Below are 25,772 nucleotides of genomic sequence, written 5' to 3'. Positions count from 1 at the left end.
TAGATAATCGATATCGCATATTGATCTATTGTTCGAACTTTCTCTAAGGCATTCTTCTGATTTTGACTCGAAGTGGCTTCATCTTCAGGCTCCTCATAGCCTGAGTTGACAACTTCCCATACATCATGGGCATCGAGTAGAGGAAGCTGAGTGTTTATTGAGGCCATGATCACAAACCATGAGCTTTGATACCAATTTGAAGGGGATAAGGTAGAGTTGAATCACTTTCAAACACTCACAAGACAACTTACGAGGGAGACGAATAGGCTTCTCTTCTTGTTTTCTCCATAATTCACCCGTAACAAAATGATTACAAGACTTGCCTTTATATAGGTATATTGTATGATTCTTGAACTTACTCTTAAAAGACTCATAACTAAATTCCTAGAAACACAAATGACCATGATGCATTTAGAAAGCATTGACCAGACATCGAAATACAAATAGACTTTTGAAAAGTTTGCCTGATAATGATTCTTGAAAATAACTTTACAATAAAAACCATGGATTCTTGCATCAATCTTGCGAGTGGAACGAACGATGGCATCAATTATGAAATACTGATATCGAGGTACCTAGTTGACAAACAAACGACAACTTCTTCACATAATCGGCAACTCCCTTGAAGTGTATTCGATTTATTTTTAAACAAGGATGGGTTCTAATAGCTAGAGAAGATAAGTCATAGCCTTCAATCAGAACTGAGATTTTTCCTTCCTAATGAAGAAACAACCTGTGAGACCACCGTTGGGCAGAAGTGCCAGCTCCACTGGACTCTCCGCGCCTTCTTCGGCAGACAAGATGCCTCTGTGGTTGTTGATGTCCGTTCTCACGGGGCCGGGGCAGACACAGTTGATGCAGAAACCTGGGAACTTGTTGGCGAGGATCCTGGTGTAGGCATTGAGGGCTGCTTTTGACATGACATACGCGGGTGTAGCTGCAGATGAACCGGTCTTGAAATCCTCGAGGAAAACATTCACGACCTCGTCCACTTTCTCCGGTGTTAGGTTCTCGATGTCGCTCAGAACTCCCTTCGCCCATTCGCTAGACAGGTACTGAAGTGGAAAGATCGGCAATTCGTTACAACAGAACCTCATCATTAGCTCAGCTGATGCATCTAGTCAGAGACTCGATAGTATAATATGGTTTTAGTTCAATAAGGCACCCGATCTCTACCCAGATAACAAAGATTTAAGAGTTCTACCAAATGTTTTGGACAAGGTTTCGCCCCTCGAGATTGAACTTTATAGTTGTTGGGACAGCAACTAGAGGCCCAAACAGCCCTCCTCAGTCCCAATAAGCTTCAGAAAGTTGCCTTAATGAGATAGAAGAAGGGAGAGAGAGAGAACAGAGAAACATAAGAAAGAGACAAACAAGAAAGAAAAATTACGGGGATTGACCGGGGGTTAGGCCTTCTAATGTAATATGCCTTGATACTTAACTACGTTTGTTTTGTGAAAAATGAATTATTTTGAAAATCGGGGGTCTCAATTGCTCGCCCAACCACTAGATTCCTTAATTTATTTTTCATAGTTTTTGCCCATATATCCCGCCTTTTGTTTCGTATGCTTGCACCTACCTGGAGCTTCCCAATAACGGAGGAGACATTCACTATCCTAGGCGAGTCGGACCGTTGGAGTAGGCCGATATGAGCTTCAACCATTCTTTTCGCCCCATAGTAATTGGTGTCAATGCCTGCTTCGGCTGCTTCATAAGACGGCATAAAAATTTCGCTCCAATTGGCTTTAGTATGATCCTGTTCCTGCGTGCACATGTGACAACCAAGAAAACTCCATTCCTTATGATATTCACAGCTAGTTGGTGATAACCTATATCTGTAATTGCATGAAGAAAAGGATGTAGCTTATTCCGTAGACCTGTTAAAATGGATCATAAACCCATTTTTTAACCCATGTGTGATGGTTGAGTTATTATATGAGTTGATTATATTCAATAAATTGGTTTAAACATAATATAAGCGATAAAGGGGTCATGTATGGGTCTACAACTTACTTAGACACAACCTACTTTTATAACTCTCTCTTCATTCTCTCGCCCTCACTCGATCTCGTGCTCACTCACTCCATTCTCTCACCTTAGTTTGAGTATAAGTTTTTTTTCCTAGATTTGATTAAACATGGAAGTATTACAGGATATGAGTTGGGTCGGGTTGTGGATCACTAGATTTGCATTACAGTAAAATGGGTCTCTTTGGGTCGGGTCATTTATGACCCGACTCAAAGTCAACCCGACCGGTTTACTATTCAATAAGAACCCTGGCCCATACTACCACTTAGTTCGTTGCTCAGTAAAATGGGTCTCTTTGAGTCGGGCCATTTATGACCCGACTCAAAGTCAACCCGACCGGTTTACTATTCAATAAGAACCCTGGCCCATACTACCACTTAGTTCGTTGCTCAGTAAAATGGGTCTCTTTGAGTCAGGCCATTTATGACCCATTTTGCATCGCAGTAAAATAGATCTCTTTGGGTCGAGCCATTTATGACCCAACCCAAAGTCAACCCAACCGGTTTACTATTAAGTAAGAACCCGGGCCCATACTACCACTTAGTTCGTTGCGCAGATATGCAGACTAGCCAGGTTCTTGGGGAAACCAAGCATCATTTTACCAGCTGGGTGGGCAGGAAAAACAAAGCCTGAATTTTGCTGAATAACTACGTTAACTTTACTCGAAACAAATTCTGATCTTTGCTTGATCTACCTATCATGATTAAGGTGGTATTTTGAAACTTACAGCCTCCGGCAAGGCAGCTTGCAATCGGTACACATGCCTAGGAAGTCATAAACTCGAAAACTTGCCTTCAAAAAATTAGACGCCCTTAAGGCCTCGTCATTTATAGTGGCTCCAAGAACCCCGGCATTGTTCACCTGCATAAAATTCACACTCGTTCATTGCAAGTTTGTGGATTGGTTGACAAAAGGCAGGGACGTGATGTAATTGGGAACGCATGTAATACCAATATATCTAACTTTTTAAAGTGGGTCTCGATGAAATTTGCGAGTGATAAAACACTAGAGAGATTGGTGACGTCGAGCTGATGGAACAGTATGTAATCAGACAGGCCGAAGTCCTTGAGCTTTTGAGCTGCTTCCAGCCCTCTTTTCTCATCTCTAGATGTTAACACCACCACAATCCCATTTGAAGCCAACTGCCTGCATATTTCAAACCCAATCCCCTTGTTCGCGCCAGTCACAACTGCATACCTAAATACCAAGAAGAAGGATGAGAATTTTGATGCGGTTATGGAATTCGGGCATACATGGAAACCCATTAAGAGACATGGAATACCTCTTTGTCGATTCTGCCATTTTGGTTGCAAACTGTAGCTGCTGTGAAGTTGTCCACTGTTGAAGAAAGGAAACGCAACTGAACTATTCTATCTTCTTGTTTACATAAAGGGTGCAAGGTCATGGACTCGAATGTTGTCTCCTGCGAGTCACTGGTGCTTGTTTTTCTCGGTACCACGAACACGGGAATTGCCGGAAAATGTCACAGCAGATGAGGTATGCAATGACGCAGCTCCTGTGCAAGACTGAATACAGAGACAGAGAGAGATCCCCAATCTTCTTGAACGACCAACTCTGAAAGCAGAGATGTCCGAAAACTTCTTGGAGGGGCCACTTCACGTGACACGTCCAGAAACTGTGTTCCTTGATCTTTTCTGACTGCCTCCTTTTCAGCCACAATTGGGGTTGGTCGGAGAAGATAAGGATAAGCATGTGGGCCTGTCATGTTTCTGCATAAAATGACTTTCGTAGCCCTGGCGAGCAACTCCGGAAGTTGATTTCGTGACAACGAAGCAATTCATTTGATTTACCGAGAAGATCATTGGGAAGTTATGTTCTTGGCTAGCAAATGGTCTTGATATTCGAACGACGGAGTCAACTACAACAAGGGTGAACGCCTCTAAATAATAAGAATTATCTTTTTGCAAAACACCGAGCGTTGGAATATCTCACGTCACTTGAAAATTGAGTTTATATGATCTTTTATATACATGTGATGTTCATTCACCTATTACCTAGCTCAGAAGACAACTGAAAAGGGGTTTAATTATAAGTTGTAAGGCCTATCGACCATATGCGCGTATGTATCTTTCCTTCAATAATTGGCCCCTTGATGATAAAAAATTATTTGGTCATGTTTAGATGTACTGTTATTGTCAATGTCAGTTTTAGGATTGCACATTCTAATACCGTTGCCCCCTTTCGCGAGTGCACCCACCCACATTAATCAAATTTCATATGTCACTCCTAATCTGACTTGCACGTAAGAGGCCATTGGTCGAATTTCACGTGCCACTTCTAATTCGCTTGTTGTGCATTCTAACGCTGAGTATTTAAACCTTTCAACTAGATTGATCTATATATATGTCGCAATTACTAAAAGATTGTTTCAAGGTTTATAACTTCTTATGATAAAAAAAAAAAATGCGATTCTTTCCACATCTTTTTGGCTAAATCATAACCGATATATATATCAGATTGAATATGGGTGGCTGAAGTTTTATTACATAAGAATGGATCAATATAGGTCAGATTCATTTTGATCGGCCGAGTCTTGCTTAGCCTTTGTGAATCTCTTGCAAGAGACTTGTGTGTGCGAGTTTCTTTTCGAATCTATGCAGTTCTAACACATTACACCTGCATTTTCACAGCAAAATAACTCATTTTTCCTTCTTTTGCCTGCTGTCGGAAATGTTCCTCATAATTAAGACAAAATCTTTGGTTTGTGCATCGAGAAACTGTTAATATCTCTGCCTTTTACGATGGATAACGGTGCAGATTCAGATTTCCAGACTGGAACGATATTCAACGATTCTACAGAACAGTTCTGTGATGTAGTCTCCATGCATAGTTTTTCCCACGAATCATCAGGAGCACACTCTTCAAAAGAAATGACCATTACAGGATTCTGTCCAGGAACTCAAACCAAGTCCTTACTTTGCTGTGCTAGCTCAAAGCCATTCGATCTATTGAACATGTTAAGGCAAATGCGATAAAAGGTTCGCGGTCCATTGAATATATTAACTACTCTACAGCAAATTCTGTAGATACTGCTGAATATATCTAAAAGAGTTGTATGATAGGAAATGGTAGAAACCAGAAAGTCAAGGTAGAGGATGTAAATCCAACTCAAGACACCATCTAGAAGTCACACATGATTTATTAAGGAGTTGGGATCCATAATCTACAACTAGAGGGCCATCAGGTGAAGGCCATCATCTTCTATCAAAAGTCTGACACTTCCTTCCTCACAAAGAAGCAACCAGACAGACTGCCATTCGGAAGAAGTGCCAAGTTCACAGGACTTTCAGCGCCTTCCTGGACCGACAAGATACCGGTGTTGAAGTTAATGTCCGTTTTGACAAATCCGGGGCACACGCAGTTCACAATGATGTTTGGGTACTTCTTGGCGAGGATCCTAGTGTAAGCATTCATGGCTGCTTTCGAGATTATGTAAGCAGCAAAGACTGCAGGCCAGCCTTTGGCTTCCAAAGAACCGCTCCTGAAGTCTTCGAGGAAAGCCTTCACAACCCCGTCCACTTTCTCCTCCGTGAGGTTCTCAGCATCGCTCAGAACTCCCCTGGCCCATTCATTAGACACTCTCTAAAAGGAAAATCACCAAGAATTAATAAAATCATCAGCATAGATTTCCCTAAGGGAACTTCAGCCCGGGACATAAACAGCACCACAAAATGCAAGTGGGACTTGAAGCTAGATGGACATTCATTGAATAAGAATAAGAAAAACAAATTAGTCGTTCCTGGGGAATGGTTTATGACATCTCAGCCAATGTATATCTAGAGCAACTCCATCCTAGAAGCACGCCAGTTCCACTAGATGGAACTCTTTATTTTTAACGTGAAGAGCACATTAGGTAAACAACTTCACTAAAGATCGTTCTTGAAAGGAAGTTCATGTGATGCAATTGAAACAAGGTAAACAGGGCAGAAGCTTCCCGGCGAGAACGAGATTCACCTACAGCGATGGCCCACAATGCAGATACCAGTATAAAAATTCAAGAGGGTCGGCTGCTTACTCAATTTATAGGAAACCATACGGTAAACAGGGCCAGTGGAACTATTTTTGTGCCTCTCTCAATTTTGCTCATTAAAATAGCAAGCTCGTGAATGGTGGTGGAGCTCAACTCAGAGTTACACTTTTGCCGAGTTCCATCAACTCTGTCCTGTATTACTGGTCAATGTAATTTTAAATTTTTCAAGAGCCGACTCGAATCCAAGCTCACCTGAAGCTTCCCCATGCTGGAGGAAACATTCACTATCCTCGGTGAATCGGATAGTTGGAGGAGGTCAATATGAGCCTCGACCGTTCGTTTGGCCCCGAAATAGTTTGTTTCCAGACATAATTCAGCTGTTTCATAAGGTTGGGTCAATACTTCTTTCCAATTGATTTGGGCACCTTCCTGCATCAACAACAGGAAAGCTCCTCTTACTTCCTGCCTGTCCCGGCAAAACGCATCACAATTTACCAAGCTATGAGAAAGGGCGAAAAATACGAACTTGAGCTAGTTTTAAGGCTGGCGGAGATCTTATTAAGTTTGATTAATTTTGTGATGCCAAGACAATCAAAACTCCTAGCGCCAATTCAAAACAGTTCATAGCTACCTTTCCGAAACCAGAAGCCTTTAAGGTTTCGCCATCTGCATCGGCTCCGCCAATCCCGGCATTGTTCACCTGCAGCAGAGCTCATCATATCGGATCACTGCCAAAAATCTCACGAAATTGATGACGAAGAGACTCCGACTTCATACCAGAATGTCGAGCTTCCCGAACCGGGTCTTGATGAAATTCGCAAGGGACGAAACACTAGCAGGATTAGTGACATCAAGCTGGTGAAAAACAACGTGATCAGACAGACCACTTGAAGAGTCCCGGAGCTTCCTAACCGCTTCAAGTCCCCTTTTTTCATCTCTAGATGTTAATATCGCCACAATCCCATTCGAAGCCAACTGCCTACATATCTCCAACCCGATCCCCTTGTTTGCACCCGTAACCACTGCATACCTGAAAACACCCCGAGGAAAAATCTCAAAAATGAAAAATTATTGACATGAAAGTATGCACTGAACCATGAAAAAGATACCTCTTGGTAGACTCTGCCATCAGTTGCTTTCGGACAAGTTGAAAACCTATGAACCTTTTTCACCGCTTAAGAGATTGAAGAACCACCAGATCCTTCGACACCCACGAATGTAAACCACTTTGTCTCCGGCGCTGGCGGTTTTGAATGAGTTACGCAAGTGCGGAAAATACTCGAAAGGACGCAGCTCTTTTGGTCAGTATGAGGAGAAAGAACTCAAGATTTCCCTCTCGCGAAGTGAATGTGATGTCCTAATGGAAATGACGAGGAAGATCTTTTTGCCCCTCTTGCGGCTGAGATTTGAGCCAAATGTTTTCTGCTACAAAGGATTTTTTTTTTTTTTTTATCCCTAACTCTTTTCTCTTTACTTTATACTTTGCTCTTCCTTTTTGGAGATCGCTGGAGTAGAAACCCTGCACATATGAAATTAGCGTCTCTACCCCCAATTCATTTATCCATCAATGATACTAGTGCCCCTATCCCTCAATCGCTTTATCAGTAGGATTGCATGCCTATTGGCCAATAAAGATTTCGATAGCAAGCTTATTAACATAATAAATTAATGTTCAAATGAATAATTTGAGATTTTTTTTTAACAAAGAATGGTTTTGTCGATAAAATATCCCAATTATCGACAACAATATATATCTAGGCATTTTCTTGATTGTCAATAATATTTTCTTTTATTCACATTTTAAAGCGTTATAAGTAATTATTTTCATAAAAATATTTTTCAACTCGTTTATTTTTCACAAAACAAACGCACCTTAACGTATAGTCAAATTGATTCGCCTCCCAAAATCTCCCTCAGCTCTTTTTTCAATCACGTCGGCAGGCAACGACAATATGGTCACATTCTTCCTTAATATTTAACAGAAGGTCCAATTCGAAATGGGAAAGAGTATTAAATTTAAGGACTTGATTAGAAAAAAAAAATATTCTAGAACTAAATTGAAAAAAATTTAAGGACGGTCGATGCTTCTATCCCAATTTTTTGTTCATTTATTTGGGCAGTCGTTGTTAATCACATTTAAATATATTCTAGGACTATCATTAGCTAGGGAAGGTACTATGTTTGAATTGACTTTATGAGGGTGTTCGAAGTATTGGCCAGCATAGAAATCAATATTAAAGATGGCAAGTCTAGACAAAACCTTAGGTAAGAGAGTGGAATAGTTGAATTCAATAGATTTAATTGAGAGTGTATTAGTTTTATTTTTATTTTGGGGTCGAAGAGAGAGTATATTCGTTCATGTGCCAGTCACGTGACAATTACCATTACAGCAAGCCATATGTATGTACGAGGATTATATAGATTTTATGCCCGATTAACTTTGTGGATGGCGGTTTCCATGTCCATCTCCCAGGTTCGGGCTCGGAATTAGGTTCGGTTCGGTTCGGTTGTAGACTCTGAATAGATAATAACGGTCATTCCTTTCTCTCTCCTTTTCTGCAACCCATTCTCTCTCTCTCTCTCTCTCTCTCTCTCTCTCTCTCTCCAGTTACAGTGAAAAACAGAGGCGAAGCGGGACGGCGCAACGCGTGGCAGAGGCGAGGCAGAGCCGAGAGCGAGAGACGACGAGAGCCCAAATTAGGTTAGCAATTTGGGGTTTTCGGGTTTCACTTACGTTTCTTGCCCGGAAAAGTTGAAATTTTTCCCACGCTACCTCCCGACACTCGGACACGCGTGTCCGTTTCGTTGACTGCGTGTCAGGGCGCGGCCCGGTGTCAAGCGAAAAACGCCTTCACGAGCGAGTCCGTGCGACATGGATTTCTGGGTGTATTGTTTGCTGTAAACCTGGTCGAAGTACAGAAGATTTTTAGGCATAGCACATGTTAATCGTGATCAGGAGGTTTTAGCTTAGCTAATAGCTACTGGCAAGATCAGTACTACCCAATTTACCGAACAGAACTTACTATCCATATCATTTGCCCGGAAGAGAGATCGTTTTGGTGTCTCAGTAAGTCTCAATCATTGATTTATGAAAATTATACTTTTATCATCTGTTAAGATTTGTCGGACATCAGATAAACATGATACGGGAGAAAAAAAAAACCACCCTAGATGCGCCTTCTCAAATGGAGTATAGTAATTGCGGCACGACGATGTTTGGGCAGAGTAAGAATTCCTGTGGCGGTCATTTCTTATGAGGAGTGCGACCACCTGGTGATCCATGGGACAATATGCATGGATGGAGACTACATTACGTAACTGTTCTCTAGATTACCCGTATGTCTCCAACGTCAGGAATACTGAATCTTCAATCTTGTTTCATCGTAAAGGCATCGATATTAACAATTAACTCGATGCACAAACCGAAGATTTTGGCTTAATTCTGAGAAACATTTCCAACAGCTAGGCTAAAGAAGAAAAAGTGAGTCATTTTACTGTGAAATTGCATATGTATGTACGAGAATTATATAGATTTTATGCGAGAATAGCTTGTGGATGGTGGTGTCTATGTCACTTTCATCTCCTTCGCTTGCTTTCTCAGTCCCTGGACTGGAATGGCCTCTCCGTCAGTGTCTACATCGCTTGTGATATTTTTCCAATTCTTGTGGTCGAGAAAAGTTGCACCAAAAGAAATCTCTTGCAAAAGATAACTATGGCGTTGCCTTTCTGATGGAACAGAAAATTGAGAGCTAGTTAGCTTTTCGTTTTTCAACTGTTCGCGAACTTTGCATTACGGTCAGGAGCCAATGGAAGGATCAACAAAGAGGTACTCTCTAATGGGTTTTATGCATGCATTCGTCCATGATTAGATTCCATGTATCTGTTTGTTCGTACTGTTCTCCAGAAATCACTTATCCTTCCATTTTGGTATTTAGGTATGCGGTCCTTACCGGTGCGAACAAGGGAATTGGATTTGAAATATGCAGGCAGTTGGCTTCAAATGGGATCGTGGTGGTGTTAACATCTAGAGATTAAAAAAGAGGGCTTGAAGCAATTCGCAAGCCCAAAGACTCAGGTCTGTCTGACTACCTAATTTTTCATCAGCTCTACGTCTCCGATCCCTCTAGCGTTGTAGCCCTCGCGAATTTCGACAAGACCCAATTAGGAAAGCTAGATATATTGGTATATGTGCATCTCCAATCATTATTTAGCCCTGTCGTTTGTCAACCCAGTATTGAAAACTTGCAATAAACAATGGAAAGTTATGTCCAGGTGAACGATGCCGGGGTTCCTGGAGCCATTATGGATGGTGATGCTTTAAGGGCCTCTGGTGTTGGTAAGGCAAGTTCTCAAATCGTTGATTTTCTAGCATTTATAACAGTTGAGTATGTTAAGATAAACGAATCTTTAATTGGTTAGTCTTCCAATATTACTTGATTATGAGCAACTTTCATCTTGATGCAGGAAGGTGCACAAGTCAATTGGAGCGAAATCATGACCCAACCTTATGAAGTAGCTGAGGCGTGTATTGAAACAAACTATTACAGGGCCAAATGAATGGTGGAGCACTACAAAAAAACACGGCTTTAGCCACGAAAAATTTGCGACGAAAAACATTCATCGCTAATTTCCGATGAAAATAGTGACAAAAGTAAGATTTGTCGCTATTTGTGACGAAATTAGTGACAAAAAATTTCGTCGCTAATTAGCTACAAATATAGTAACGGAAAAAAATTTCGTCACTAATTTGTGACGAAAATGGCCACAAAACAGTTTTCGTCGCTAATTTGCAACGAAAATAGCCACGAAAAATATTTCGTGGCTAATTTGCCACGAAAAATGGCCACAAAAAAATTTCGTCGCACATTAGCGATGAAAACGGCCATGAAAATATTATTCGTCGCTATATCATTTGCTACGAAGATAGGATTCGTCGCTAATTAGCGACGAAAGGCCACGTTTCGTCACTAATTAGCGACGAACGTCTTTTTTCATCGCAAATTCTTTTCTTAAAAGTTAGCGACGAAAATCAACGTTAGTCACTAATTAGCGATGCACTATTATTTTCATCACGAAATTAGCATTATGAATAAAAATAAAAAAGAAAAAATTAAAATTAACGACGAATAAATATTTTCGTGGGTAATTTAGCGACGAAGTGTATTATTCGTCGCTAATACGATAAAAAATAAAAATAAAAATAAAAAATAATTGGCGACGAACAATGTTTTTCGTCCCTAACCTCCTATTGAGCAATTAGCGACGAAAACCAAATTTCATCGCAAATTTTTTGCTAAGCATTTAGCGACGAAAACCTTGTTCGTCGCTAATTAGCCACGAAGCATGTTTTGCGTCGCAAATTCTTTTTTTAAAAGTTAGTGACGAAAATTGTCGTTCATCGCTAATTAGCGACGAACGTTGATTTCGTCGCAAAATTAGCACTATGTAGCGACGGATCACGGTTTTTGTCGCTAAATATTAGCGACGAATCACTATTTTCGTCGCTAATACGATATAAATAAAAAAAATTAGCGACGAATAATGTTTTTCGTCGCTAACTTTATTGAGCATTTAGCGACGAAACCAAATTTCGTCACAAATATGTTGCGAAGAATTTAGGAAAATTAGCGACGAAAGTAATAGTCGTTGCTAATTAGCGACGGAGTCCGTTCATGGCAAAATTTTTCGTAGCTAATTGTGTCGCTAAATGGCCACAAATAAAGGTTCGTCGCTAATTTGGACCTAATCTCTGCCGCGTTCTTTCTTTTCCTTTTCCCTCTCCATCCCCAACCAATTGACCCCGCGCTTCGACTCCCTTTGCCGAAACAGCCGTGGAGAATTGGTGGACGGCTTCACGCGGTCAGTAGCCTCAACTCTCTTCCCTCCTCCTTTGCCTCTCGAGCTTTAGTCGTCTCCTCCGCCTCCATGTTGCACGACAAGGAGCTCGCCACTGCCAAGAAGGCCGCCTCTCTCGCCGTTTCTCTCTCCAAGGTCCCATCTCTCTCGGGGTCGCATTTCGTTCGTTCAATGTGTCCGAAGGTCGAATTGGGTTGTCGAAATGTATGTGGGTGCGGTTGATTTTGAGCTTCGAGTCAATTCGTCATTGTGGAATCGATGCCTCACCTACCCATTTAGGTGATTTCGTAATGTTAGGTCGGATTGCTTATGCTTGGTCACTGAGCTCATGAGTGCAGCTAAGACGTTCGTGCTATTGATCCCTCATGCTTATGCTCTGTTTCAATCGAAACGAATTTGGAAATTGTTCTTTTTTTCATGGAATATATGTGGATAATCATTTGTTCTTGTACTGGCTGTTCTGCTGATAAAAAGGCTTACTTGTTATTGGAATTCATCACTATTTCATGTTGTTTCTGTTGTATTCATCAGACTTCAGTAACTTCTTTCTTTGTTCATTATCCCTAAAGCTCTATGTTTTTATCCTGTTGTGGGGTGATGTTCTCTTTTCAATACATACATACAAGTACGCAGGTATTTGCTTATTGTTCTATCTATTGCAGAAAATGCAAAAAGAACCATTGAAATTAGATGTTCAATCGAAATCAAACATGGCTGGTCTTCAATGCAATATTTTGTTTTTCCCTTGCTGGTTATTTTGATCAACAAAACTTGCTCTCTGTTCTGGTTGGTTGTATATATATCTTCTTAATGAAAATACAAACAAAAGAAGATGTCTATATGGACATGGGCATTTCTGAATGACTATGAAAATTAGGTTGTTTAGTGGAATCACAAGCCCCTAATAACTCTTTTTCATTGTACACATAGATAACTGCTGTGATTGAGAGTACTTGACGTTTAGGTTGACCAAGTGTTTGGTTAAATTTGGAATTAGAAAAATCTTATAATTTGCATTTTGTAACTGGTTAACTAGCCAGTCCTCTAACCTTTCTAACACTGGAACAAGCCTTGTGCTTCTAATTTGTGTTTCAAGAGCTCTTTAACCTAGTATATCTCTCTTAGTTGAACTTTGCTTTTTTTTTTTTTTAATTGTTCAATAATTCTACCACTGGCTTGATGATCTCCAAGATTATATACGAGAAATAATTCTAGATGCAAAACGTTCCATTACTCTAGTGAAGTCAGGAGAATGCAGGCAATTGTCATGACATTGCTCCTTATGTGTCCTTCTGATCGAGATGGCTTACAAAGTTCTCTTTTTTCACATTTGCCTTGAGAATCTGTGCACTCTAGCCTCATTTCATTTCTTATTCTTCTTTGCTATTGTGTTTATTTTCACGAAAATTCTGGTTAGGAAAAAGATCATGCTCTTTAGGTTCTCAGGTGATGAATTACCCCGAATACTTGGTGCATCGTTATTCACTCGCCTTCGTGTGATCGTATTGAGTCTCCACTAATTGATTCCAAGAGATGGGCGCTTTAACAAGCGCAAGGGCTGCTGAATTTTCTGGTTTTGTTTCTGAGTTTCAAGCTTCTGTTGACTGTTAGGGTATCTTTAGTACCTCCTAAGAAACTTATTTGTGTAGAGGGAGGTTGAATTTGAAATATGCGGATTTGTTTTTGATATTTTCTTGAAGGCAAGACCACTAGTATATTTTCAGTTTTTAGCATTGTCACCTTCAACTGAGGCAGTATTATTGCAGGAAAATAACTGGACTGAACTTGAATGGCTACATAAGGAAAGGCATGCAGACTTCATGAATATGCTGAAGGGCTTTGTTGTGAATCAGGTACATTGTCTCTACTGCTCCTGTTAAAGGCAATTTCGTTTCGATGTCTCCTGATGCAAATTTGGTCATATTCTCTTAGTTGTCATTGCAACTATTCTTGATAATAGCATTGGCCGTCCATACAAGAATTACCGAGGCACTTCTGGTCATCATATCCAATTACGAGTTCTTACCTTTATGCGACGGTAAATGTTTGGTATTACTCCTCGGTTAGTAGCAGGGGTTCAATAAAAGGTCAAACAAACAGTCAACATACTACAAATGTGATAGGTGATTTTTGTATGTGTGGAAGTCAGATGCTGCTGTTGAGGTTACGAGTATCATTAATTTAGTGGCGGCGGGGTTTGACAGCAAGCCCTAGTAGATTTCTCTCTTTAAACTTCATGACTACCCAGTTGTGGCCCTCCTTGTCTGTTACAAGCAAAAGGATAGGACACAGGTAACAGGTTTTCGTGTGCCATTTCCCTTGAAAATTGCTCAGTTGGTCAAGTAGGTGGAGGAGCTGAATTAGGATTAAGATCCAGCCGTTGCCAAGGAATGAAATACTCATAATAATACCCATCTTGTAGAGGTTCATTGTTTTTATTTTACGTAAACATGTAAATTAATATTCAGTTCCTAAGAGGCAAGAAGGACGATTGATTAACATAAAAGTCAATTATAACCATTACATGGCAAACGACGTCATATTATTCTTGATTAGTGTTTTTTTTTTCCAAAACCAATTTGACTCATCTCAGTGGATTTAAAAACATTGTGTTCTGGGTACTCATTAGTCCTTATTATAAGTACATGCTCTATTTATCTTATTTGCACCCATGATTCTTATATTAGTCCTTATTATAAGTACATGCTCTATTTATCTCATTTGCACCCATGATTCTTATATTAGTCCTTATTATAAGTACATGCTCTATTTATCTCATTTGCACCCATGATTCTTATATGTGTTTGACTTATAGTTTGTTTTTCTTTTTTTAGTTTTCCATGCCACACCATTTTATTATAATGCTTTGACTCATTGCATTGGATGTGGGAGATCTTTTGACAAGCAAGCAGTTCCATATATGTTCTCATCAATAGTTTGATATCATTTTGGTAAGCTTGTATCATCTACATCTACTCATATATGTCTCTTTCTCGCCCATGTATAAAATGGCTATAAATGGAGAAACATGAATTTTATTTTATAGTTTTTTTCTTCTTTTGGCAGGCTATAATCCTTCAACGATGCCTTCAATGGTTCCACCGCCTGGTGCTCCCTCTATCCATCAACTGAATGGCATGCCAAGGCCTCCTGCATTCAACGTCCTTCCTACAGTTCCTGGGAATGGACCAATACCAAACTCTTCTAGTAGCGTCCCCTCAATGGCTCCAATTCCTGCCTATCAAACAAATCCTGCAGGATCAAATAGTGGAGGTTTCGACAGTTTTAATGTCAATTCTAAGCTCCTGATGCTAGCCATTAGTTTGCTCAGTAGGTACTTTTGCTTCTCATATTGAACTTCTTATGCTAGTCATTGGTTTGTGTGTTTTTTTAGGGGGGTTCGCCTCTTTTGATTTCATTTTTCATTTGACATGGTATTTACTAGTATATATTCTTGAAATAGGGTGCATATTTGTCCTCTCTAATTTGCTAGTATTTCATTTTTCATTGGATGCCTTTTGGACTGTTGGAGGGTGCATATTTGACCTCTTGTTCACTTGATCGTATATAAAAGATTCTCCTAGCTATGGCGCAGCCACCCACGTTTTGAATATTCTTTAATATCTTTGTTGTGTGCAATCTTATCGCAAAACTCGTCGCCAAAAGTTGTCGTTGAACAATATTCGTTGAAAAATTCGTCGCTAAAAACGTATGACAAAAACAAAATCTCGTCGTTTAATACAATATTCGTCGCAAAATTCATCGCTAAATAATTAATAAAACGTCATCATTGAATAACATTTGTAGCAAAATTCGTCGCTAAATTATTTATAAATTCGTCGCAAATTAAATTATCGATAAAATTTGCGACGAACTTGATTCGTCGCAAATTCAAATTAGTGAAGAATACTTTTCGTCGCTAATTTGCAACAAATAAAGTTCGTCGCAAATTTCGTCGCAAATTTGTGACGAACTTTAATTTTTCGTCGCTAAATTGCCACGACGAATTGGTGATGAATTATTTATTCGTCGCAAAGTTCGTCGCTAATTAGCTACGAAAAATTTAATTTCGTCACAAATTTGTGACGAACTAAATTCGTCACAAATGTCATCGCAAATTGGTGACGATAGGATTTCGTCGCAAATTGGTGACGAACTATATTCGTCGCAAATTTCGTCGCAAAGTAGCGACGAAATTTCATTTTTTCGTCGCTAATTTTTGCGACGCCGTATTAGCCACGAATTTTTTTTCGTGGCAAAATTCGTCGCAAAATCCATTAGCGACGAATTTTGCCAAAATTTTCGTAACAAATTTCGTGGCTAAAACCTTGTTTTTTTGTAGTGGAGGCTCATATCGACCTCCTCCAACTATCTGGTTCGCCGAGGATAGTAAATGTTTCATCCAGCATGGGGAAGCTTGAGGTAAGCTTAGAGTTCATAGACTAGGTTGTCGAAAATTTGAACTTAGATTAATCAGGAATGTGGGACAGATTTCAGTAGTTGATGAAACCCACTAAGCAGATATATGATACAGAATGGGAAAGGGGCCCCGATGACCATAGGAAATGACTCGAAATAGATGATTAGCGATCATTAGTAACAGGTGAACCTCATGACAGAGTTGTCCTCCATTTTTTGTCAGCTTGCTATCGTAACGAGAGGAATTCCTCCTAGATGAATACATTTCCATGCTGATGCTCTCTAGTTTATGGTTTCTTAGAATTCATCCATTTGAGTTTTGTAAATGGTATCTAGATTCTGGTCGATTGCAGTAGGTCTGGTTCTCGCCAAGAGGCTTCTGCATCAATCGCGAAAGATAAACCTTTCTTGGGACAACTATCGAGCGAGAGTGTTCGTCCTACGGAGGTCTTCACCTTGATAAAGAGTCCATTTTGTGGAGTTAGCTTACTTCTAGGATGAGGGTACACCAGAAATGTATTGCTCGATAATGAACAGACCGAAACCCATGAAGCCTTCACTCAGGTCTTGCGATTGTTCATTTATCTCCTGGATTTGTATAATGTGCGTTTGGATTCAAGCCTTCAACTCCATTTTGCATTTGTATCTCTGTCTAGTCCCTGGATTGAAAGTCCTTCTATGCTGAGGATTTGTTAATTTTAGTGATTTTTTTTTTTCTCCAGAGAATGTCTAATGAATGGGCCAGGGGAATTCTGAGTGATCCCGAGAACATCACGGAAGAGAAAGTGGAGGGGATCATGAAGGCTTTCCTTGCAGACTTCAAGGACGGTTCGTCCGAAGCCAAAGGGTGGCCTGCCTACATGCCCGCTCACCGCCTCTCGAAAGCGGCCATGAATGCCTACACTAGGATCCTTGCGAAGAAGTACCCGAGTATTGCCGTCAATTGTGTGTGCCCCGGATTTGTCAAGACGGACATCAACTGCAACACCCGCTTCATGTCGGTCGAGGAAGGCGCCGAAGGCCCAGTGAAGCTGGCGCTTCTTCCAAATGGCGGTCCTTCTGGCTGCTTCTTTTTCAGGAAGGAAGAGTCGGAATTTTGATAGAAGATAGTAGCCTTCACTCTCTTGTCTTCCTTGTGAATGAAAAGTCTATCTCACCTATCTCTACTGTGTGGTGAACTAAATAAAGGTCTAGTTGGAGATCACGATAGATTTACACCGATACTCCTGGCGGCCGAGGGAGGAGACAAAGCCTTGGGTGTTTGGCTTAACCTTCCACTTTTGATTTTAATGTTCAACAGTTGTTTTCTAATTTTTCCAGGGGCACTTATGATTTTCGAAAGTATGTACGACTCTCAGTTATATACGGTTGAATTCGAAATTGAAAGTATATTCGTTCATGTGCTCGTCACGTGACATTTAACATTAGCTCTGTGATTACCTAGCAAGATGAATATTTATGGGAAAAATTAACAAAAAAAAAAATCATAAATCTATTGCAGATATGTCAATTCAGTCTTAAACCTTTCAATTTGACCTATTTAAATTTTAACATTTTGACCACTTGTCAATTTAGTCCTTAAAGCTAATTTTGGTTGGCAATCATTGAGGTTGACGCCGGCGGTGCCACGTAGGATGGCCGGCGCTATCGTGAACAATTTTTGTAACTTCATAGGAGAAAAAGGAAATAAATAAATAAAAAGAGAAGAAAACATAAAAATTCAGAAAAGTTCATAAAAATCATGAAGTTTGTCCACGTTGGCAATGGTTGTGCCACATAGAAACTCGGCGTCCACATAAGCGATTTCCGATCAAAATTGGCCGGGAAGTATACATTAGCTAATCGTCAAAAATTTAGGATTAGATTGACATAAGTGCAATTAGTGTAGAACTTTTTTTTGTAATTTCTCCCATGATTGTGCCACATGGCTCATTTCAATCGACTAGCATTTATTTAATGGATTGTCATCCTCAATCTTCTCTCACTCCTTAACAAATCTAAATTTACAATGAATAAAAACAAAGTATCTTCAATTATATTCTTAAAATATTTTGGAATAAATATTAAAGAGAGAAAGAGAGGGGATAGAACAAAGAAGGAAAAACTCCAAATAAGAATGAGCATTAGGGCTCTAAAGTTCCTTGGCCAAATGCAAATGGTGTTTGGTTCATTTTTTGGCTTACTTTGGAGAGAAACAATTATATTTCAAATGCTCTCCAAAGTCTTTTAACCCAAAATACCTCTAGAGGACTTTTGCAAAATGCAACTAATTTTTTCTTTTAAATTTGTCACCGTAGCTTACCGCCACCCATCACTACCGCCACCACCCACCGCCACTAGCCACCCACCACCGGCCACGGACCGCCGCCACAGCCGCCCGCCGCCACCGCCGATCGCCGCATACTGCCATCCATCGCTGCCGTCTGTCGTCACCGACCGCCCATGACCGCCGAGCGCCACCAACCGCCGCCTGCCACCGAGCGCCGCCCCCCGATTGCCACTGCTCGCCGACCGTCGCCCGCCATCGCCGCCCACCACCGATCTCCACCGACCATCGCCGCCCACCATCGCCATCAACAATCGCTGCCTCCACCGACCACCGCTTTTTTTTCAAAAATGTAAAAATACTTTACAAAGTTTATTTTTCACCAAACAGCATTTACGTCAAAGTTATTTTTCAATGTGTTTTTAAAATACACTTTACTAAATACTACTTGCATTTTGGCAAAAACTTTTAACCCGTCTCTTGGCCAAATGCTGAACCAAACAAACCCGAAGTGCTCTTACTGTTTTAAAGAAGGATATGACCAAGGACATTCTTTTCATTTACCTTTTTGGTTTTTTTCCCCTCTTTTCCTTTTCTTTTCTTTTCTTTTCTTTTTTCTTTTTCTTTTTCTTTTTCTTTTTCTTTTTCATCCTTCCCTCCTCGAGCCATTGATGCAGGTGTCACTCTCGCCCAACGCCAACGATGGGTAGGGAAAGAAAGTGGAAAAAGAAAATAGAAAAGGAAAAGGAAAAAAAAAAAAGGAAAATTTTCAAAAATGTAAAATGACGAAAATATCATTTATTTGGCCCTTGGGCATTTGATGCCTTTTTATTTGGAAATTTCCAAAGAAAGAATGAGCTCCATTACCAAAGATATCAAGCCTGCCAAAGTGGGTAGCGACCAAACCCACAGGAGAAGCAACCCAAACAGGATCAGCCACATCGAGCTGATGAAAGACGATGTCGGGCGCCGCTGTTTCAGAGTTCCTGGGCTGCCTGAAGGCCTCTCTTCTCATCTCTTGCTGTCAAGACAGCGGTCGCTCCAGTCGAAGCTAATGCTGACCCCATTGTCCGATCCCGTCACCACGACTGCATAACCTGCAAAAGAGTTCCGTTCCAACCATGGATTCGTTTCTTCATGCAAAAGGGCAAAAAATGGCACGAGAGAAAGAGAATAAAATGCATGACACTTGGTAGCAAGTAAGGTTAATTCTTGCCCATTTCGTTTGCAGATTGTGAGCTCCTGGTGATCCATGGGATAATACTATGCATGGATGGAGACTACATTTCAGAACAGCTCTCTAGATTCCTCGTATGTCTCCATAGTCCTATTATTTCCATTGTAGAAGCAGGTGGTATTAACAGTTAACTCAATGCACCAACCGAATATTTCGGCTCAATTCTGAGATACCATTCCGAGAGCTAGGCGAAAAGGAGAAAAGCGAGTCATTTTACTGTGAAATTGCGTATGTATATGTACTAGAATTACATAGACTTTTTATGCCCGAATAACTTGTGGATTTTGGTGTCTATGTCGCTTTCATCGCCCTCGCTTGCTTTCTTAGTACCTGTATTTAAGTGTACACAGGTACTCCGTCAGTGTCTGCATCGCTTGTGATAATAATAATTCCAATACTTTGTGGTCGAGAAAGTTGCAACGAAAAATATCTCTTGCGAAAGATAACTATGGCGTTGCCTCTCTGCTAGAACAGAAAATTGAGAGCTAGTTAGCTTTTCGTTTTTCTCAACTATTCGCGGTGAGGACCCAACGGAAGGATCAACAAAGAGGTAATCTCTAATGGGTTTTATGCATGCATTCTATTTGTTTTTTTTTTTTTCTATTTTTTTGTTCATACTGTTCTGCAAAAACCTCTTCTTATCCCTACCGCTTCGGATTTACTTAGGTATGCAGTCGTTACTGGTGCAAACAAGGGAATTGGATTTGAAATATGCAGGCAGCTGGCTTCAAATGGGATCGTGGTGGTGTTAACATCTAGAGATGAGAAAAGAGGGCTTGAAGCAATTCACAAGCTGAAAGACTCGGGTCTGTCTGACTACCTAGTTTTTCATCAGCTCGACGTCTCCGATCCCTCTAGCGTTTTAGCCCTTGCAAATTTCGTCAAGACCCAATTCGGAAAGCTGGACATATTGGTATATATATATATATGCATTTCCAATCATTATTTGATCCTGCCGTTTGTCAACCCAATACTGAAAACTTGCAATAAACAATGGAAAGTTTTGTCCAGGTGAACAATGCCGGGGTTCCCGGAGCCATTATAGATGGTGATGCTTTAAGGGCCTCTGGTTTTGGTAAGGCAAGTTCTCGAATCCTTGATTTTCTAGCATTTATAACAGTTGAGTATGTGAAGGGTGCAAGCTCCCCCGGTGGAAAGAATTGCTTTACATGAACTTTGGAGCTGGAAGTTCCAAGTTTTGAACTCTCTCCTCATGCATTAGGTGGATCAAGCAAAGATCAGAACTGGTTTTAGAACAAGCCATCGAATATTTATTTTTTTTCAGCCAGTCTTTTTCCCTGCCATGGAGCTGGCAAATTATGCTGGTTTCTCAAGAACCTGGCTAGTCTGCAAATCATATAATGTCATGTTGGTGTCGGTTCTTTTTTTCTGTGCGAACTGCCAGGAAGTATAGCATGAAGCATCTACTTATGCAACATAGTGGAGTAAAACAATCACCATTTGAATAAATGGATTGCATACTAAGAGAGGGAAACCCGCCTACTTTTTGAAAGTCAAGATAAATGAATCTTTAAGTGGTTAGTCTTCCAATATTACTTGATTATGAGCAACTTCCATCTTGATGCAGGAAGGTGTCCAAGTCAATTGGAGCGAAATCATGACCCAACCTTATGAAGTAGCTGAGGCGTGTATTGAAACAAACTATTACGGGGCCAAACGAATGGTGGAGGCTCATATCGACCTCCTCCAACTATCTGATTCGCCAAGGATAGTAAATGTTTCATCCAGCATGGGGAAGCTTGAGGTGTAAGCACAGAGTTCATAGACTAGGTTGTCGAAAATTTGAACTTAGATTAATCAGGAATGTAGGACAGATTTCAGTAGTTGATGAAACCCACAAAGCAGATATATGATACAGAATGGAAAAGGGGCTCCGATGACCATTGGAAATGACTCGAAATAGATGATTAGCGATCATTAGTAAGAGGCGAACCTCATGACAGAGTTGTGCTCCATTTTTCATCAGCTTGCTATTGTAACGAGAGGAATTCCTTCTAGATGAATACATTTCCATGCTGATGCTCTCTAGTTTATGGTTTCTTAGAATTCATCCATTTGAGTTTTGTAAATGGTATCTAGATTCTGGTCAATTGCAGTAGGTCTGGTTCTCGCCAAGAGGCTTCTGCATCAATCGCGAAAGATAAACCTTCCTTAGGACAACTATCGAGCAAGAGTGTTCACCCTAAGGTGGTCTTCACCTTGATAATGAGTCCATTTTGTGGAATTAGCTTACTTCTAGGATGAGGTTACACCAGAAATGTATTGCTGGATAATGAACAGACCGAAACCCATGAAGCCTTCACTCGGATCTTGTTTTTTTTTTCACTTAGCTTCTGGATTTGTATAATATGCAATTGGATTCAAGCCTTCAACTCCATTTTGCATTTGTAGCTGTGTCTAATCCCTGGATTGATGCTCCTTCTATGCTAAGGATTTGTTAATTTTGGTGATTTTTTTTTTTTCCAGAGAATGTCTAATGAATGGGCAAGGGGAATTCTGAGTGATCCCGAGAACATCACAGAAGACAAATTGGAGGGAATCATGAAGGCTTTCCTCGCAGACTCCAAGGACGGTTCGTCCGAAGCCAAAGGGTGGCCTGCCTTCATGCCCGCTTACAGCATCTCGAAAGCGGCCATGAATGCTTACACTAGGATTCTCGCAAAGAAGCACCCGAGTATCGCTGCCAATTGCGTGTGCCCCGGATTTGTCCAGACAGACATCAACTTCAACACCGGCATCCTGCCGGTTGAGGAAGGAGCCGAAAGCCCAGTGAAGCTGGCACTTCTTCCAAATGGTGGTCCTTCTGGCTGCTTCTTTGTTAGGAAGGAAGAGTCAGAATTTTGATAGAAGATAGTAGTATAGTCTTCCTCGTGAATGGAAAGTCTATCTCAGCTATCTCTGCCATGTGGCAAACTAGATGATGGTCTAGTTGTAGATCACGGCCCTCAACAGATTGATATTTCATATCCCACTGTTTTAGATGTTTTACTTGGGTTCAATCTCACATCCTCTCAGTGATGGGAATTACGTCGTTGCATTCCTCATTTGTGATATCTTCCTGTACCTCTCAAACTTGTGGTTGAGAGAAAAACAAGCACCGGTGACTCGCAATAGATAGCCGGTCGATGACCTTGCACGTTTTACGTGAACAAGATTGAATGGTTGATTTTAGGACTCTTCAGTCGGATTACATAGCACGTTTAATAGTTGAAACATGAATGCAAATGTGTGCCTTGAATGCATCTATAAGCATGTCTTGCTGCGTTTGGTTGGTGATATTCATCGGCGTGGAGACTCACATAACAAGAGGGCATCAGCTTTCGGGGAAAGAAGTATGGGAACAGCCATAAAATTGATCATCTAAAGTCTAACACCACATGATATGCAAATACCGCAGTGATTCCCCTGGCAAATGCCTGCACAAATAATCTAGAGTTAAAAGTGTGTTCACCCGTAGCAGTAGTAGTAGCATATTCCTAGTCCTGAATCTTTCTTCATCATCGTTCTTCACGTGAGACTAATGAGTCGTCCGCGTGGCTACACTTTAACTCGTCCAGTATTTTATTAACCTCTGCGGATAGATTGGAAGGTGGAGGCTCTATTTTTCGTGAACAAGGGGACTGTAGATAGGGTACCACATGTTTCTTCTGACATGTTGCACTGTTTCCTCCTGCATTCATAGCAATGAACCATAAGTAAGGGCTGCATATCTGAGGTCACCATGTGCAAGCTATTGTTGAGCCATAAACCACGATTTGATCTTGTCACCAGAAATTCCATCCCCATCAGAAGATGCAGCGCATAGAGTTTCTAAGTGGCTACATCTAGAAGGGAGAAGGCACACGACTGAAAAGGTATTCATCCCTCCAGGTTATGTAATCCATATGAAAGCAATGCATCTCTATGAAGTTCAATTTTACGATTGAAGATAAGGCTAAGGTCATTCATACCTTTGACATGTGCATCAGTTCTCGCGGCCCGATATCGCCATGTCCCTCAGCCAGTTCTTCTGCAACAGCTGCTTGTAAAACAGCAGCCCCAACTTCTGCTGTTATATGCCCAATGCTGCATCATACAAAATATGATCAGCACATTTAAAGTGAAAAAGTTAAGCCAGCTACAGCTCAAGCTGGACAGGAGAAAACCATATTGCATCGGGCCAACCTACATCCTCATGAACAACATTGCACTTGCATAGCAACAATATTCCCATCAGATTTGATAGCATTAGCTCAGCATTGTGACCTTAGAATGTGCATAATTAGGAGATTGGAGCACTCAAAACATTTTAAGATTCATTTCAGGTTGACCCAAATCTGTAGGTGGAATGTTGTTCATAAACAATGTCGACGAAAACATATCCAGAGCTCCACAAGAAAGCATCACTGTAATTATGCACCAAGACAGGTAACGAGGCTTTACTTTAGTCAGGCTTTCAAGCACCAAATAAAAGAGACTACTATAGTCAAGCTAAAAGAATGGCCAATAAAACTAGTCGACTATCCCATGATATACAAAGGAAAAATAACTTATACACGCCTCTGTTTTGTGGACAAACATACAAGAAAGGGGAGAAACTTTTACCTATTAATAGATGGATACAGGATGCCATTTTGAACTTCTTCATCCGTCGTATAAGAAGCAAGGCTGGCAACAAGATGAAATTAGCAACTCAAGGAACAAGAGAATATCAAGTCTTCAGTCATTTTGTCTTCAGATCGGATGTAAATGTTTCAACTTGACCCCCTCAAGTTTTGATAGTATGACTTTCACCATCTATTATTAGAACAACGATATTTTTTTTTTTTTGGTCCAGCCTAGCAAAAAAAATCTGTTAAAAGAAGACAAATAAGTAAAGGAATAGTAATGTGCCTACCACTCAGCAGCTGCTTGTAACATTCCATCAGTGATAAAATAAGCACCAGAAAGAAGGGTTCCCAGGCCAATTCTGTTTCAAAACAACAGAACCACCGTGAACATTTCAAAATTCAAGAGAAATTCCAAGATAGAAAATGTAGAATTGTCACCAAAAAGCACCAACCCAGGGAAAAGGTACATATTATTTGCTTGATTTACATGACCGACTTTTCCGTTCCCTGCCAACATATACATGAGCTAGTAGTTGTAGAAGTTATACACTTGTGGCAGTTCAGAATTTGTACACGAAGGCAGTAATTATTGTAACTCCACCATCAGTTATCACTATGGAAGTAAAAGGTACAGAGATATGGTTTGGCTTTAGGAACGAAAGACGAATCCTTCCGTGCACGGAAAGCATCAGTAAGAAACGACGTACCAAGATCAACATTTGTGAAAGGGCTTCCACTAGCAAAAACTATATTTTCTCCAGCATGCTTAAAAGCATCAGCGGCAGTGCATTCAGATTGTTCATAGATTGATCAACTTTTTGTTAGCAGAGAAAAGAAAAATAGACCTCAAATAAGACAGCATACAGCTTTCTTAAGAAGGAATTTGAAGTCAATGCAAACAGGTACCATTGTTTGTGGGATTGGACATGGCAAAAATAGCAGGTTTAGGTGAATCGGATTCTCTCATTGCCTTAAGCACCTGATCAGTATGCAAAAAAAGGTGTACTCTAGTGAACACCTGATATCCAGTACAACCACCCAAATAAGTAGAAATAGCATGTATAGAGCCCGATCCGATGTTGTCGACCCGATCCGCCAGTTCTTGACACATCACCGTTTCATCTTCCGATTGGGTTTCTACCTCTCCAATAGATGAATATATCATGAAAATCTCATTTTTTTCATATATCTTACCAATTTTATTTTATGAATATTTTAAATTAATTACATAATTACAACATTATTTATTAATTATAGATCTTAATATATTTTTACATTAATTATTGCTAATTATATTATAAAGATAAGCTTCACAAGAAAAAATTTATAATATTATAAGTATCAATAATTAAAAAAATACGAAAT

The 25,772-nt window shown here is 40.3% G+C and overlaps 5 protein-coding genes across 7 annotated transcripts in view; 2 read left to right on the top strand and 3 right to left on the bottom strand.

Moving 5' to 3' along the window:
- Nucleotides 1-582: 582 nt before the first annotated feature.
- Nucleotides 583-3,466, bottom strand: LOC115733327 ((+)-neomenthol dehydrogenase-like). The gene is made up of 5 exons (XM_048285663.1): nucleotides 3,311-3,466; nucleotides 2,979-3,225; nucleotides 2,821-2,889; nucleotides 1,580-1,762; nucleotides 583-1,055 (listed from the first exon to the last, which is right to left on the bottom strand). The coding sequence occupies exons 1-5, from the start codon at nucleotides 3,328-3,330 to the stop codon at nucleotides 696-698; spliced, it is 879 nt and encodes a 292-aa protein (XP_048141620.1). The 5' UTR covers nucleotides 3,331-3,466; the 3' UTR covers nucleotides 583-695.
- A 1,573-nt stretch (nucleotides 3,467-5,039) lies between these two features.
- Nucleotides 5,040-7,081, bottom strand: LOC125316692 ((+)-neomenthol dehydrogenase-like; the record flags this gene model as incomplete). The annotated part of the gene is made up of 4 exons (XM_048285673.1): nucleotides 5,040-5,631; nucleotides 6,272-6,448; nucleotides 6,651-6,719; nucleotides 6,797-7,081. Coding segments are annotated over 4 exons (909 nt in total), but the record flags the coding sequence as incomplete, so codon positions are not given.
- A 2,427-nt stretch (nucleotides 7,082-9,508) lies between these two features.
- The window catches only part of LOC125316687 ((+)-neomenthol dehydrogenase-like), a 31,721-nt gene continuing 15,457 nt past the window's right edge, over nucleotides 9,509-25,772 (top strand). Inside the window, exons 1-5 of one of the 2 annotated variants that reach the window (XM_048285660.1) lie at nucleotides 9,509-9,845; nucleotides 20,464-20,710; nucleotides 20,809-20,877; nucleotides 21,386-21,562; nucleotides 22,285-22,668. In XM_048285660.1, coding sequence (XP_048141617.1) covers nucleotides 9,826-9,845; nucleotides 20,464-20,710; nucleotides 20,809-20,877; nucleotides 21,386-21,562; nucleotides 22,285-22,662 — 891 coding nt within the window. In that variant the 5' untranslated portion in view covers nucleotides 9,509-9,825 and the 3' untranslated portion in view covers nucleotides 22,663-22,668. Of the gene's footprint in view, nucleotides 9,846-20,463; nucleotides 20,711-20,808; nucleotides 20,878-21,385; nucleotides 21,563-22,284; nucleotides 22,823-25,772 lie in introns of those variants that run through there. The other variant, XM_048285659.1, reaches the window with a different exon arrangement.
- Nucleotides 16,212-22,822, top strand: LOC125316691 ((+)-neomenthol dehydrogenase-like). 2 transcript variants are annotated; one of them, XR_007199780.1, is made up of 3 exons: nucleotides 16,217-16,297; nucleotides 17,019-17,482; nucleotides 22,742-22,822. XR_007199780.1 is itself a non-coding variant. In XM_048285670.1 (2 exons), the coding sequence occupies exons 1-2, from the start codon at nucleotides 16,283-16,285 to the stop codon at nucleotides 17,392-17,394; spliced, it is 393 nt and encodes a 130-aa protein (XP_048141627.1). In that variant the 5' UTR covers nucleotides 16,212-16,282; the 3' UTR covers nucleotides 17,395-17,495. The 2 variants fall into 2 exon arrangements, 1 of the variants encoding a protein (XP_048141627.1); XM_048285670.1 differs by lacking the exon at nucleotides 22,742-22,822 and having other exon boundaries at nucleotides 16,212-16,297; nucleotides 17,017-17,495.
- Nucleotides 22,995-25,518, bottom strand: LOC125316638 (NAD-dependent malic enzyme 2, mitochondrial-like). Its single transcript, XM_048285473.1, has 7 exons — nucleotides 25,314-25,518; nucleotides 25,115-25,201; nucleotides 24,860-24,914; nucleotides 24,695-24,766; nucleotides 24,403-24,465; nucleotides 23,769-23,883; nucleotides 22,995-23,488 (listed from the first exon to the last, which is right to left on the bottom strand). Exons 1-7 carry the CDS (start codon nucleotides 25,516-25,518, stop codon nucleotides 23,417-23,419), a joined length of 669 nt encoding a protein of 222 aa, XP_048141430.1. The 3' UTR covers nucleotides 22,995-23,416.

The sequence above is a fragment of the Rhodamnia argentea genome, chromosome 9, assembly GCF_020921035.1.
Source record: "Rhodamnia argentea isolate NSW1041297 chromosome 9, ASM2092103v1, whole genome shotgun sequence".
Lineage (NCBI taxonomy): Eukaryota > Viridiplantae > Streptophyta > Magnoliopsida > Myrtales > Myrtaceae > Rhodamnia > Rhodamnia argentea.
Note: the sequence above shows the minus strand (reverse complement) of the source record. Positions and strands in the feature narration are given on the sequence as shown.

Coding starts and splice junctions, on each gene's coding strand:
- LOC115733327 (XM_048285663.1), bottom strand. CDS start 3,330: ATGGCAGAATCGACAAAGAG. Junction 1,763..2,820: donor GGGCGTCTAATTTTTTGAAG/GCAAGTTTTCGA, acceptor ATGTGCACGCAG/GAACAGGATCATACTAAAGC. Junction 1,056..1,579: donor CCGTTATTGGGAAGCTCCAG/GTAGGTGCAAGC, acceptor TTTCCACTTCAG/TACCTGTCTAGCGAATGGGC.
- LOC125316638 (XM_048285473.1), bottom strand. CDS start 25,518: ATGTGTCAAGAACTGGCGGATCGGGTCGACAACATCGGATCGGGCTCT. Junction 23,884..24,402: donor CTGTATCCATCTATTAATAG/GTAAAAGTTTCT, acceptor TGTATGATGCAG/CATTGGGCATATAACAGCAG. Junction 23,489..23,768: donor AACTGATGCACATGTCAAAG/GTATGAATGACC, acceptor CTATGAATGCAG/GAGGAAACAGTGCAACATGT.